Source organism: Gouania willdenowi, chromosome 6 (assembly GCF_900634775.1).
Source record: "Gouania willdenowi chromosome 6, fGouWil2.1, whole genome shotgun sequence".
Classification (NCBI taxonomy): Eukaryota; Metazoa; Chordata; class Actinopteri; order Blenniiformes; family Gobiesocidae; genus Gouania; species Gouania willdenowi.
Genome location: NC_041049.1, coordinates 29,681,417 through 29,695,869, shown reverse-complemented (window position 1 = coordinate 29,695,869; position 14,453 = coordinate 29,681,417). Strand labels below are relative to the sequence as shown.

Here is a 14,453-nt window from a genome sequence, read left to right as displayed (position 1 = left end):
GTTGGACTGAAATTGGAATGTGGTTCTTTTCTCTACACTTGAGGACAAAGCTACAAAGGTTTTCCTTAAAATGTTTTAGTATTGCATTCATACAAGGAGGCTCCTCATCTCCAGGAGGTTCATCGTTGCCCACAGTGTCCAGGGTTTCAGTCTCATTGTTGCCCACAGTGTCCAGGGTTTCAGTCTCATTGTTGCCCACAGTGTCCAGGGTTTCAGTGTCACATCGCATATGTTCAGAATGCTTCCGATACACATGGCGCCTAAACGACTTGTATACTTTAAAAGTTGACTTACAATTATTTATTCCACAAGTCACACTAAAGTTGGATTCATGAGCATGAATTAGACCAACATGCTGAATCAGTTTCTTTAAGGTGAATGTACTGTAGCTCTGCTACACTTTGCGCATTTATATGGCTGTGGCATTTTAGGCGTTTAGTATAGCAGGTTCATCATCCGAGTCACAGTGATGGGAAGGGCCTTCTCACCCACCTCAGAAATGTTCAGTACCACGTGCTGAAGAAACATCAGTGTGTTCTTCAGGTAAGGAGGGTATTCCAAATTAAAAACATAGTACGCACAAAAGACTGCAATCATTCCTTCTTCAACTCCTGATCCCTGGCACAGATCTGTTCCATCCACCATGACTGACACGGGGATTCTCCTTGTGAAGACCGTCTTCCAGTCCATGTTAGTCAGCTGTACAGTTGGGTAGGGGGTTGAACTGAAGGCCCCAGACTGTAAAAGAAAAATAACTTAACACAGCAATCATGACAACAAAAAGGTTGCAGTGCTAGGGCACACTCATATTGAAGAAAGCAAATGTTGAACTTTAAAAATAATGAGTTTTCTACCATTTTACTATGTTGCCCCATTATCATAAACCTTTTTGTTGCTCCCCTCTATATTGAAAAAAACGTATGCGATATGCGATACGGACATGCAATGTCGCAATATTATTACTTGGATAAACCGTTCCATTCAATTCAGACTTGTAATATCTTATTTTGTTTTTTCTGGGGTTGTTTTGATGTGATATAAAAATTGGCTTGATGAAAACAAACATTTAAGTGTAGTAAACACAGATATATACCAATTCAGGAAGGGGGCTAATACGTTTTCACGGCACTGTACATTAGTAAAAGAGACAAACTTTAAATAGCATTTCTCATGGTGAAATATTAGTTTGTCAAAGTTAAATAATTGCTCTGTATTGTCATCACTAGAGCCTGTAAGGCAAAAGTTTTAACACATTCCTGTTGGTTGAAAAAATAAATAAAAAATAGGCAAAAACATTCAATGAAAAAATAGGCAAAAGGATTACCTGGCATAGTATAATGACTCATTCAATTTTCTCTTTGAAGAGATAGGGTAGCAAAATGAGTGCTGCTCTGAAGTCAACATCTGTGAGAAAAATAATTCGATTTTAGTTCATAGTATTTTGATAAATGCTGTTCTCTGGTGTTTCTTTAAAATCATGTTCATAGGCGTGTGCAGACCCTTCACACAGGTGAACTAATGGTGAGATGAGCCCATATCCTTTTGGCAATATCACGCATTTCAACTTGCAAAATTGTGGAGTGACAGCATTATGTATGAAACCTGCCAACAGTAGTTTAAATATTTTAAATTCTATTCGTTATTTCATAATTATCTTGTGATGTATGAAATACATCATTCTTTAATTAGTTTAGCGGTTTATGCTGTATTTCATTCAAAAAGTGATATGAGAGAATCATTCTGAAAGTAAAACTCCCTCCGTCTGCTCTCCTGATTGATCCACAACATCTCTCCTCTGTTCCAGTAACAGGAAAGCTTGTCTCAAAATTGAGGCACAGATGGTCAATCATACACATTACTCACTATTAAATTTGTAATCAATTTAGAATTACAGACTATCACTTTAATGCTCCTTTACTTGTTTAAAAAAAATGCAGTGGATTGAATATTGCTTAGACAAAAAGAATTGTCCAAGCCAATTAACAATACGAGACAGAAATATTGCAATTAGAATCCAACACTCCACACATAACATCACTGCTTCATACATCACTGAAATACCTTGTATGTCCTCTGCGAGAACTTCCTCCCTGGCAGCAGAATGCACTTTGGCCAGTGGAGTTTTTCCTTGGGCCAACTGTATCACTTTTGGAACAATTTTGGTGAAATTCTGTCGCCAACGTTGACACAAATTGACATCTGTTGGACGCATCCTGTCTACTTCAATGCATAGCTGAAAAGGCAGAGGGGAATATTTATCAGTAAGCCATTTATCTATGCAGAAAGAGTAAAAACACAAAAAACAAAAAAATATTTTAGTGTGGCCAAAATAGCATAACAATACTGCGTAATGTGTGGGGCAAAAGCGGTGCAGATGGAAGAGTAGGTTAAACAGAAAGGTTGGTAGCTTAAAATCCCAGCGCTTTATGTTCAGTAAGTGATTTGTGGTGGGAGGGGTCAACAATACTAAGGCTAAAATAGTACCGTGACTTCCCAAACGCCGTCTTTTTGACTGTTATCTGTTGCAAATCAAAATATATTTGGTATTTTTGCATTATGTCAATTGATGGTTGTGCAATAAAATTAGTGAGAAACTGATGATATTTTTTACTTTTAGCTTTATCATTTATCAGCCCTGAATGATGCGGAGGTCACAGGTGTTCCTGTTGATTTACTAGTAAAACAAGGGCCTAAAAAACTGATTTGAAATAGTAATAAATTTCTTTATATTTAAATATAATAGCTTTTGCACTTTTTTTTTTAACTATTTCAGTTTGTGTAGGACTACCAAGGCTTTCTGAACATATTCAACACACACAATTACCGCAATAATACTGAAAACCGTTAGCCTGGGAATACCCATGCTGCTGTGTGTGCTCGAATCATTTCGAACAGCACTGCGGCATGGATACCCTGGCTGAAATTTTCGCACAGATTTGGGGACCAATCACAGAATGAGGAGGGACGGCAAGATGATGACGCGCTATTCGACATACGGAAGCTTGCAGTTTGTTTACGGATCCAACATGACAGCAGCCGACGCAACGCCATCTTTTGATCAGCTTTAGACCGTGTTTTAAATAGTTTAGCTCGGGTACATCATACGTCATCAGGTACAATTGATACGATTGGCTATGGCTACGTGTAGACGCATATAGACATCGTAGCGCCCAATAAACAGCTATGGACAATCGTAAGCCACACCTCTCCTACAAGAAAATGAATTGGTGGTTCCCAAACTAAATATAACTTGGAATATTTAGTCTGGCGATAGCCACGCTAGAAAACCGTGATAATTTTGGTCAAAATAACCGTGAGGTTAAATTTCCGTGACACCCCTAGTGCAAAATATCTAAAATATTGAATATATAATACAGAGTTAGAGCTTACCTCTCTGGGAGATCTCAAGAAGGGATACTTTTTGAGGACATCCCCCACTGTCATCCCATCCACAATCTCCTTCCTCCGCCAAGCAAATGTACGCCGCATGCGCTCTTCAACTACGGAAACATCTGGATTCACCCTCTCATATTGCACATGCAGGACTCGGACATGTTGCTCTATGGATGAAGCATCTTCCCCGCTTACACATGGAGACTAATAGAATTTGAAAAAAGACAGAAAAACAAAACAAAAACACATTTCATTTCCCTGCCTCTTTACATTGTACAACAACTGCAATATCATTGAATAATGGTTATAGTTTTGACTCAAAAATATACATTTAAGCACCTCAGATGGAGCTCGCCTGCCGACTCTGTCACATTCACCCAACTGTTTTGTTCGTTTTTGTCCAAATTTCTCCTTACACTTTTTCACTTCATCTTCATGAATAAGAGGTGCACGCTCCAATTGAAATTTGCGTTTAAGTGATTGATGCCAGGTACTCTAAAAGGCAAAGATTAAAATGAGCTGATTAGGAATTACAATTCAAACTGAAATACAAATCAGAAATCGCAATCAAACACTATTTTACATACAATACCATTTACAAGTCCCTTTAATTGAGCATCATGAAAATTTTGTTCACAATAGTCTATTGGATCTACTTACATAACCATTTCCCCCAATGTCTGCTAGGAAAGGGTACTTTACAATTAGTGCTTTCACTACTTGGATGTATTCCCCATTGGTAGGATACCTGTAAAATATGACAATATTTTACTGATGAACTATCAATAGTAAAAAGACCTAAAGAAAAAAGTTGTCTTAAACAGAAAATAAAAATAAAAAATAGACCACTCTGCAGTGCTTCTCACTTTTCACAAGAATCATCTCATAACAAGTTTTTTGTCAGATTGGAATGGGCCAGATCAAGCTAGATCTTAAGAGCAGATCTTAACCAAAAACTACAAAACTTTATGCAATAATTATACATTGAATTTTATTTAATAATTTAAAAAACAAACTCAGAAAAACACCATTTGAGAAACACTGCCATGGGTTTAAAAGAAATTTACCAAGTAACAGTTATGGCTTACATTGTATAGGACAATGTAAGCACAATCCTATGTCTATATTTAGATATCTTATGGCATGGCTCCTTTTTGTCCAGCAGGGCCTGTAGCTCTTTGGGGAATTGAGGACATGTGAAATGTAACGGTAGCCTCATTTCCTTATTGTGGATAACAGGTAAGGAAGGGAGGGTACTGGTGGCACCTCTGGAAAATAAATGATTTAAATTTTAACAAATTGTAAAATTTGTACAATTATACACACCACAATAAAATATATTTCATTATTGTATTGCACTTGACAAAGTTGACAAGATTCTCAGAACAGTACAGACAATAGGTAGTGTTCACGTTCATTGAGGTGGAGGGCAACTGAAAATTTCATGGCCGTAACCCTAGTAACGCTCAAAATGCAGATTTATAGTTGTAAATCATTGCTAATATCGCTGTAATTACTGGGCCAATTCACATGAAACAAAAAGTGTCACAAAGTTCAAAGTCATATCTTTAAGTAAATGTGAACATATGTCTAATTATTTCCTCACAAAGGCGTCCAAAAGTGGAGACAATATTCAAAAACATGTGCTTGATGTTGGCCAGTAGAAAGGACTTTCAGCCATAAAATTCACATGTCAGGTTTGTGAATCTGATCAATATCACATGATGATCAGAGAAAACATTTGGACATTTTCTTTTTGGAAATTTCTGTCAAAAACTGTTTCTCTCCCATAGAGTTGTATTGGCACCTTTCATCCAACTGAAATAGAATTCTATAACGTGAACGCAACCTATTCATTCACTCACCACTTTTACTGAATTTAAACGTGTAAGCTTGAGCAGCCATCTGTCCTCAATACAGAATACAGATGACTCCTCAAGTACCTTTGCTTACTAGAGACACAGAAGATTTGTTTATGCATCTTTATAAAAAAATAAATAAAAAAACAGTAAAAAAAAATATATCTAAACAGTGTGTTAAAAAATCCAACTAACCTGGCTCAGACACCAGTACAAGTATCTCAGATCAAAACTACACATGTTATTTGACATACCTTTCTGCAGGACAAGTGGGTGGGTCGCACTCTGGCACAAGAGTTAGGGTGATCATTTTGTGTTCTCGAATAAACTTCAGAAATTTAGCTTGTTTTTTAAACGAGCAAAAGAGGGAAGACACCATTGTGTCTGTCAGGCCACACTCCAAAGTTTCACCGTCAACTTCATGGTCTATAAAGAAAAAGTCTCTCTCGCGCACACAAAGAGCGTGAGAGAGAAAGATAATGTAGATACAGTTTGAACATAAAAAGGCAACACATTATATAACATTGATCTATTCATAAAAGCACTGCAAAGCAGGCCGTGACACAGACAAGAGGAATTTAACACATTTTCATTGCTAAAACAGTTAGCTAACTAGTAGGCACCACGTCTGGGAGACAGCCGTGGTTAGCCTGGCAATCGGGGTGCCTTCCCGGGTACACCGCGGTACCGATGTAAGAACGGGGAACAGCGGGGCTTGCCTCCCTCCGAGGTTTAGAAACAGCGGCGGCCTTCGAGACTCGGAAAACGGTCCCGTGTACCCACCCATGACTTAATACAGGAACGTTGATTAAAAAAAAAGCACTTGCTCTACGAATTTCAGTTGTTTACCGCTAGTAGCAGTCCCAAGCAGGCTATGGCATAAGCTAGGTAGCATTAGCAAACCAGTTGACGCTGACAAGCAACTTTCATGGTCACATCGTCAATATTGGATAAAAAAAATACTTCATCTACTGGTAAAATAAATTGTTACCTCTGAATTTTTGTGCCTCTTCCTCCGTAATATTAATACTCGACTCCTTTAGCTTCAGAAGAAGTTCCTCCGTGGTAAAGTCCATCTTAAAAGTTTGAGAGCGGAATGCGCGCGTATCCGCTGCGGCGCGAGGAAGAAAGGAAACTTAGGCGGTGAAATTCAAATCTTTGTCGGGGCTGCGCACGCACACCGCACCATTGACGTGATGGCCTGAAGTTGAGACGACGTCTCTGGCGGGGGCAGAATGAATATTTCTACAACTTTCTAGACATCCCCAAAAAGACGAAAATTAGAAAAGTGGCCCATGGTGGGTTCGATCCCTAGACCTTATGCTTTAAAGCGAACCTCCTTATCGCATCAAATTAACAAACATTGACAAAATACAGTATTAAAATACATTTTAATAACTGTGTTGCACAGTTGTGTTGATAGTGTACTATGAAGTGCAGCTGGTACACCTGCCATGACTGCGCGCTCGATCTCCGCCACAGGGAGAAAACCAGCCATACATATCACCCAGGCAGGCATCGGTGAAGAGGTGGGTGGGAGCGGCTGTGTGTCTCTCTGCTTGTGTATTGATTGAGGTTACAAGGGGCGGGGTCAATTAGCATATGTGCGAAACATTTAAGTTCAGCTTTTAGATTTAACATTTAACATTTAGATTTAACATTTAACATTTAGATTTAACATTTAACATTTAGATATAAGAATAAGCATTTATATATAATATATAACATTTAGATTTAATATTTAGATTTAATATTTAGATTTAACATTTAGATATAAGATTTAGTATTTAGATATGATAAGTAACATTTAGATTTAGATTAAATATTTAGACTTAGATTTAACATTTAGATATAACATATAACATTTAGATTTAAAATTTAGATTTAGATTAAATGTTTAGATATATATTTAACATTTAGGTATAACATATACCATTTAGATTTAGATTTAAATATTTTGATTTAATGCATTTTTTTTTACCTCTATATATGTGGTAAAATGTTGTGTTAAATGTAGGAAAATGTGCTAAATATGAAAAAAGTGAGATAAATAATGAAAATGTGTTAGCTACAACTTTTATACTAAATTTTTACACCTGGCACCCCATAGGAGTGCACCGTTGCGCACTCAAAACGCAACCGATGGGGATTATCGGACGGCGGACAGCGAGGCAAAACTGGATCGGTGCCGTGGCGCAGCGGAGAGGTATGGGTATCCTAGGGGTGGCTTCAGCGCCCCCTAGCCCCTGCCTGGGGCCGCCCATGGCGAGGGACTCCCTGTCTGCGGGGAGCCTGTGTGAGCGTTGCGCGTCACATGTATGAGGAGGACGTGCAGAGACTGCGGAGGAAAGCTGCACTGTGAGCTGTGTTTTAGCGCTCAACCCACCCTGACTCAAGGTAAGATCATTTAATCATTTAATGCTGACTGATGAAACAGAGAGAGAAAGAGGGAAGAGAGAAGTTTCGCAAATTATTATATAATTTCTTTTGTCGCCATTAAAGAGATTTTTTTTTTTAGCTCGGTGTATTGGAAACCACCTAGAAATGTAACTGTCAACTTATGTTTAAGTGTCATTTGAGCCTAAACAAATGTGACAATAATTGCTTTTAAATTAGTTTTTTTTTCAGTGTGGACTTCCACATGGAGAGGATAGACGGGGTGTAGGCAGTCTGTGCGTCCTTTACGCATGCACTCTGTCCATGATGTTCCCTCAGCTGTCGGATCCAACGGGCAATGACAGCTGCCTGGATCTCAGCACTGTGTGCAACAGGAGCGCAAACGAAGACGCGCTGGAGCTTCCCACTTTCTCCACTGCAGCCAAAATCCGAGTGATCATCACCTTCACCCTGTGCGCGGTGTCCGCCGTCTGCAACTTAATGGTTCTGTGGGCGGCCAGCAACGGCGGGAAGCGCAAGTCCCACGTCAGGATCCTGATCATGAACCTGACGGTGGCGGACCTGCTGGTGACGTTCATCGTGATGCCCGTGGACGCCGTGTGGAACATCACTGTGCAGTGGCAGGCTGGAGACTTCACCTGCAGACTGCTGATGTTCATGAAGCTGGTGGCCATGTATTCATGCGCCTTTGTGACGGTGGTCATCAGCCTGGACCGGCAGTCCGCCATCCTCAACCCTCTGGGGATCAGTGAGGCCAAGCAAAAGAGCAAAGTCATGTTGACAGTAGCATGGACGATGAGTGTGGTTCTCTCACTCCCTCAGGTAAGGAACTGCAGCCACTCTCTCTCTCTCTCTCTCTCTCTCTCTAAACCACAGGTCTGCAACCTGCGGCTCTGGAGCCTCATGTGGCTCTTTGACTCTTTTGCAATGGCTCCCTATAGCTTTCAAAAATATTGAAATAAATAAATATTTTCTTACAGACGGCATTAATGATTAAATAAAATCACGATATAATGATTTGTTAACCTAAAATAAATCACATTGTGTAATAACTTCCTACTTCATCTCCTGAAACATCGACAGACCATTAACTTTCCCTGCACCTGTGGTTAACCTTACGTTTTAAATCCCTGATAAGATAACTAAACCAAAGTCTAATCTGGAAGTAAATATACATTATAATTGTGTGGGGATAGATTCATTTAACTGCCAATATCCCGGCTAAATATGCATGCTTTATGTGTGGCAAGAAATTAGCAATTAGCATGTGTTGACTGACATTATGTTATCAAATTCAAGTTATTTTTTGTAGCCCTTCAAATACATTATCTTAAAAAAAAAATCTTTATATAACATTAATAATTATATTTTATACACTATGTTGTCTTCATTAAAAAGGTTTTTTTTTTCAGCTCCGGAAGGACTTTAATCCAGGTGAGATGAGGGAAAATGGCTCTTTTGAGAGTAAAGGTTGCAGACCCCTGCTCTAAACCCCGCACTGAGTGTTACACCACTGTGACATTTAGCTCCTTCTGAACCTTCACACATCAATCAATCATATACTTGTTTATCATCAAATGACTTTATTTAACCTATATCCCAAGAAGAGGAAGAGCTTCACACATGCTTGTTCTGGGTGTTTTCATAACCTGGGAAAACAAAGTCCATGACAATTATTTCATCACCTAGTTTCCCACCCATTCATGCCAGGGTAGGGCTGCACAATGAATCACATTTTAATCGTGATCAATATTTATAAATAAAATGTAGGCTCTGCTACATATCTAATCAGACATTTTCTCAACCATTAGTCAGCAGCAGCTTTGAGTCATTTGATGGATTAATGACACCTGTGAGTTGTAATTGTTTCCATTGAGTTGCATTTCTTGAAAGCACTCTGTAATTGTGTATTTATTCAGTTGACCCTGGGTACATTTTAAATTATTGGGTTCAAGTATTATTTAAAGCTTCATTTAGCACTGTAAACTGTTCATATATTGTTTTTTTTAAGTAGTGCAAAAGAAGTACACATTTTTCATTGACATGATAAATAACTATGATTATAATCATGATTACAATATTGATCAAAAATGATCATAATATCATTTTGGCCATAATCATGCAGCCCTATCCCAGAGCTGCCAAACTCATTTTAGTTTGCTCACTCAAGTGAGCTATAGAATAGGTGGGAAAAAGTTATTTCATCATTAAAGCTGCAGTCTGTATGTTTTTTTTTTGGCTTCATTTGGTCAAAAATCCATAATCACCTTTGAGCATATTGACAGTGTAATGTTACAGCTTCTCTTGGCTCTGTGTATGAGGTTAAGAAATCCAGGAGTGTGATGTGAATTTTCATCCAATCATAGGGCTTTTCCACCAAGAGCACAGGCTTTTTGTTCAGAGCTATAGTTGGAGCTCGAGCTACTTCAGAGCTAGTCCTGTTTAGCTGAAGAACCGGTTTGGTTTTCCACGGCAGCAGCGTCAAGTTGGAGCCACGTCCTTGCGTCACCTCAATACGTCAGTACGTCACTGATAAAGTAGCAGTTTACCCATGAGCGCTTGTCCCATCATGAAGCCCATGTTTTGACTGTTGACATCGTATGAATACTATCCTATCCTATGTAAATATTCAGCTGAACAACTCTACCGTCTTCATCAGAGTCACAGGAATCTGCGACAACATTTGTGAACACAGGTAAATATCAAAGATGTTTTATTGCTTAACAATGACTGTGTTAGTGTTAGCCTTTGCTAAGCTACTTAGCTTCAACTACGCCTGCATAAGTACAGCAGATAAAGGCAATAAGTTGATTTTGATATGTTTGTTTATCATCATAGATGCTCTTAATGCTGACTGTGCACGTCCGTGATTGCACTGCTGCTGCTGCTACTCAATACGACCAGAATATCAGCACAAGTTTGTGTCAAACTAACGTGTCCTGGTGTCATTCCATCCATATGTATTTGGACCGAGGACCTACTGTGTGTGTGACTGAAGGGATGCTGTATTTAAATATGTTTGTGTCCTCATCATGCTGTTCAACTTGTGTTATTTATGATCAACGACACCTTATCGACCCGCATTTGTTTTATACGTATTGCTGCTGTTTGATATGTTTCAATAAATTTTGTTTTGAGGAAATCTCAATTGCATTCTATTTAAATGTCCTACTCATTAGGTGTGTATTGTATGAACTTTTGAATTCTATAAATGTATCAAAATAAATAAAATACAAACCTATTAGTGTGTGCTACAGCAGAGCAGGTTATGTTTTTATCTTACAAAAAGTGGATGTAAAGAGCAATTAAATTATCTGAATAAAATAAAATAAATGTGTTTACAAGTAGGCAACAAACAATGAACAAAGTCCTTGTAGAATACAAAATAAGTAACTTTATTTGGACAAATTAAAAATAGATTTACAAACCAACTCAATATATATTAACATTTACTTACTTTACAAAAATGATTGTGGGTTTTCTATTAGAAAGGGCCAAAGCCTGCCTCTATCTGCTCCAGAATCAACACCAGTCCAACCAGTGCTGTGGAGTTCATCATGAGCTGGAGGTTATGGACCATGGACATAGTCCTGGTCCTGCTGGTTCTGGTCCATGAACCGTGTCCCTGACTGCTCCATGAAGAACATCTGCATTAACATCTTCCTCCTTTTTTCCTGCATAGAAGCATTGAAAATAATATTTGAATTTATTATTTATTTTGGCAGTCTCCACAATAAGAAAATACAAAAACAAACAATTGTGTAATTCTTAAGCCAAAAGTGTGTAGGTTGAAGCAAAGCTTATACAAACCTACCTTATCACAACAAAACTAAACAAGGCTCTCTAGATAATATCAAACACAAAAAAATATTTAGCTTATATTAGTATTTTCACAATATATATTCTACACTAGTTTTATATACAGTTTATACATTCACATCAAACATATATACATACACATGAATGTATATATGACATGTACTTGGTAAAATTGTTAATCTTCTTTCTTATACTTACGAACATTATATGGTATAAAAAAACATTTCAAACTGGTTTATGTTGTTTTATTTCATCCCTTAGTCAGGTCCATAATTTAACCCCTGATATTGTTATACTCATTCTTTTGACTGTTGTTCTAGCATATTTCATCTTGAAATGTCGTTGTCCTCTTAAATTATATTTCCCTTCTCTCTAAAAATATTTTCTGCAATGCTTTTGGAAGTAAACCTATACTTTATAAATCATTTGGACAGTTTTGAGTTAGATGAGAGCTGGAGTTGTTAACAATAATCCATGTGTGTGTTCTCTGTATTCTGTGGTATGTGTTATGTATCAGTCTGATGGATCTTTTTTGCATTATGAATAATGGTTGGATGTTTGTCAGGTAAGTATTTGCCCAAACTTCTAGATAGTAAATCAAATATAGTAAAACAAGTGTACAATAAAGAGTGTGCAATGCTTTTTGATTAAAAATGAGCCTTGTTTTGTCCAGGAATAGAATAGAATAGAAATAATATTAGTTCTTAATAATAGTTTTTTTTAGTATTTTGTCAAAAGTAAAGTAAAATGGTAAAGTAAAGCAAACAGAGAACACAGGTAAACACTCGAAATGTAAGTATTGAACAAAAAGTTAACTCAAATATTTAAATCTCACTGTACCTGAGTCAATTAAGAAACAAACACAATATCTGTTTTGTGGATACAAAGTGAAACACCAGTGGTGGTAGAGAAGCCCACCGGCGGCCCACCGTGTTTTTGTAAAAAAAAAAAAATGACAGGAATTTTGAAATTATGACTATTATGTGTTATTATAAACCATTTATTAATGATACTTAAACGTAGTGTCTTACAAAAAGGCACAATCTTGAAATACGGTTTTAACAAACACAAAAAAAAAAAACAATTAAAATAAATAATATCGATTGCTTTCACTTAAGGTAAATCCTTAATTTAATTTAATTTATTAATTTATTTTAAAAGTAAAATAAATTAACATAAATAAAAAAGTGCAAACATGGCCAAGGGGTAAAACCAGGAAACTCAGAACCTTCAGTGATTGACAAGCCTACAACATGAAAAACGTGAAATCTATTACTTATTTCATAATCAGAGTTGGGAGTAACGCGTTACAAAAGTAATGCAATTACAGTAATACTTTTTGCCAGTGACGTGCTGTCAGGGTAGGCAAGGTAGGCAGTGCCTACCCAAGGGTGAATTGATATTTTGATTATTTGTTTTAATTAATTTTTTTTTTTAATTATATAATTATAAATTATTTATTTTTCCATTTCCAATAGCCTACAGTACCTATAAGTTTGAAAGTGTCCGCATTTTGTGCGTTTCATAGCCCAAATTACTAAACAGCACTATTTCCTGGAACAGCTGCACAGTCTTTTTTTTTTCACTCCGCTGTAAGGCAGAGGGAGGCCACGCCCCCTCCCAAAGGCACGTCGCTCTTCTGCCTTCGTTCCCATTGCGTGTTTTTACGTGTTTGCGCATGTGCAGTCAGGTCCCCAAGATGACAACCATTTACGTGCAAAGGCAGTGTAGAGAGCTGCCTTTGGACGTAGCCGCGCTATGCTAAATGCTATACCTAAGTTCACAGTGCATTAGTGAATTGATATCATGTGACCACTGCTGCTACGTTCTCTAGCTAGTGGGCGGGATAACACTACAGTCATGATGACAGTGCTAGAGACGTATAAATTCCCCAAGATGACAACCATTTACGTCCAAAGGCAGCGCTCTACACTGTCTTTGGACGTAACCGTGCTATGCTAAATGCTATACCTAAGTTCACAGTGCATTAGTGAATTGATATCATGTGACCGCTGCTGCTACGTTCTCTAGCTAGTGGGCGGGATAACACTACAGTCATGATGACAGTGCTAGAGACGTATAAATTCCCCAAGATGACAACCATTTACGTCCAAAGGCAGCGCTCTGCACTGTCTTTGGACGTAACCGTGCTATGCTAAATGCTATAAGGTCATAGTGCATTAGTGAATTGATATCACGTGACCGCTGCTGCTACATTTTTGAGGAAAAACGACAGCTTTTAAAAGATGGGAGACCAACACCTGAGCTACCAGACCCTCAGCAAAAGTAAGGTCAGAACATGTTTCATACTTTTCACAGTGAATGGAACAAAAGGAAGGATTGACTCTTTGTGGATGCTCCTCACTGAGGCTGTTCTAAGTTGTTGTTGTCATTTTCTCCGTGTTTCCAACACAAACAATGGATGTGCTGTTTTGTCATGAGATATATATTGTTGGGAGAGTATGGAGGCTATATTAATTAATTGTTTATGTTTCTTTAATGGTGTTTTACGATGTTGATTTTGTTATATGGCTAAATACTTGTTCATGGGGATCTTGTTGGGTTTTTTCTTTCTTATTATGAATTTTATATTTTGATAAGCGCATTGAGATGACTTTGTTGGAAATTGCTTTATACAAGTAAAATTGATTTGAATTGAATAAACACTTGACAGCAGAAACATATGAAATTGTCATTGGTGGTCTCGATTTGCAACGTGCCTACCCAACCCTAATGGTCACGGCACGTCACTGCTTTTTGCTGTAACGCAGTAATGTAACGCATTACTAATAACATTTTGATAATATTATAACCGTTACAAATCTCAGTAATGGATTTTAACCTGAGATGTGAAAAACAGCACCAGTAACTTGAAGAAACACCTGGACCGGTGCCACGCTAACACCAAGTTGACAGAGAAAGATTCAGGCACGGTGGAGAGAAAGAAAGCAGAGGACGAAAGTGCAAAAAAGTCAGACAAAGCAG

The 14,453-nt window shown here is 37.8% G+C and overlaps 1 protein-coding gene and 2 long non-coding RNA genes across 4 annotated transcripts in view; 2 read left to right on the top strand and 1 right to left on the bottom strand.

Annotated features, from left to right (window-relative positions):
* Nucleotides 1-408: 408 nt before the first annotated feature.
* LOC114466003 (uncharacterized) lies at nt 409-3,483 on the bottom strand. The gene is made up of 4 exons (XR_003674372.1): nt 3,391-3,483; nt 2,062-2,233; nt 1,325-1,404; nt 409-738 (listed from the first exon to the last, which is right to left on the bottom strand). It is a non-coding gene; the product is annotated as an uncharacterized LOC114466003 (long non-coding RNA).
* Nucleotides 3,484-7,454: 3,971 nt separating this feature from the next.
* Nucleotides 7,455-14,453, top strand: part of gnrhr4 (gonadotropin releasing hormone receptor 4) — a 55,752-nt gene continuing 48,753 nt past the window's right edge. The window contains exons 1-2 of one of the 2 annotated variants that reach the window (XM_028449386.1): nt 7,455-7,649; nt 7,881-8,471. In XM_028449386.1, coding sequence (XP_028305187.1) covers nt 7,953-8,471 — 519 coding nt within the window. In that variant the 5' untranslated portion in view covers nt 7,455-7,649; nt 7,881-7,952. Of the gene's footprint in view, nt 7,650-7,868; nt 8,472-14,453 lie in introns of both variants that reach the window. The other variant, XM_028449387.1, reaches the window with a different exon arrangement.
* On the top strand, nt 10,214-10,791 carry LOC114464812 (uncharacterized). Its single transcript, XR_003674263.1, has 2 exons — nt 10,214-10,344; nt 10,488-10,791. It is a non-coding gene; the product is annotated as an uncharacterized LOC114464812 (long non-coding RNA).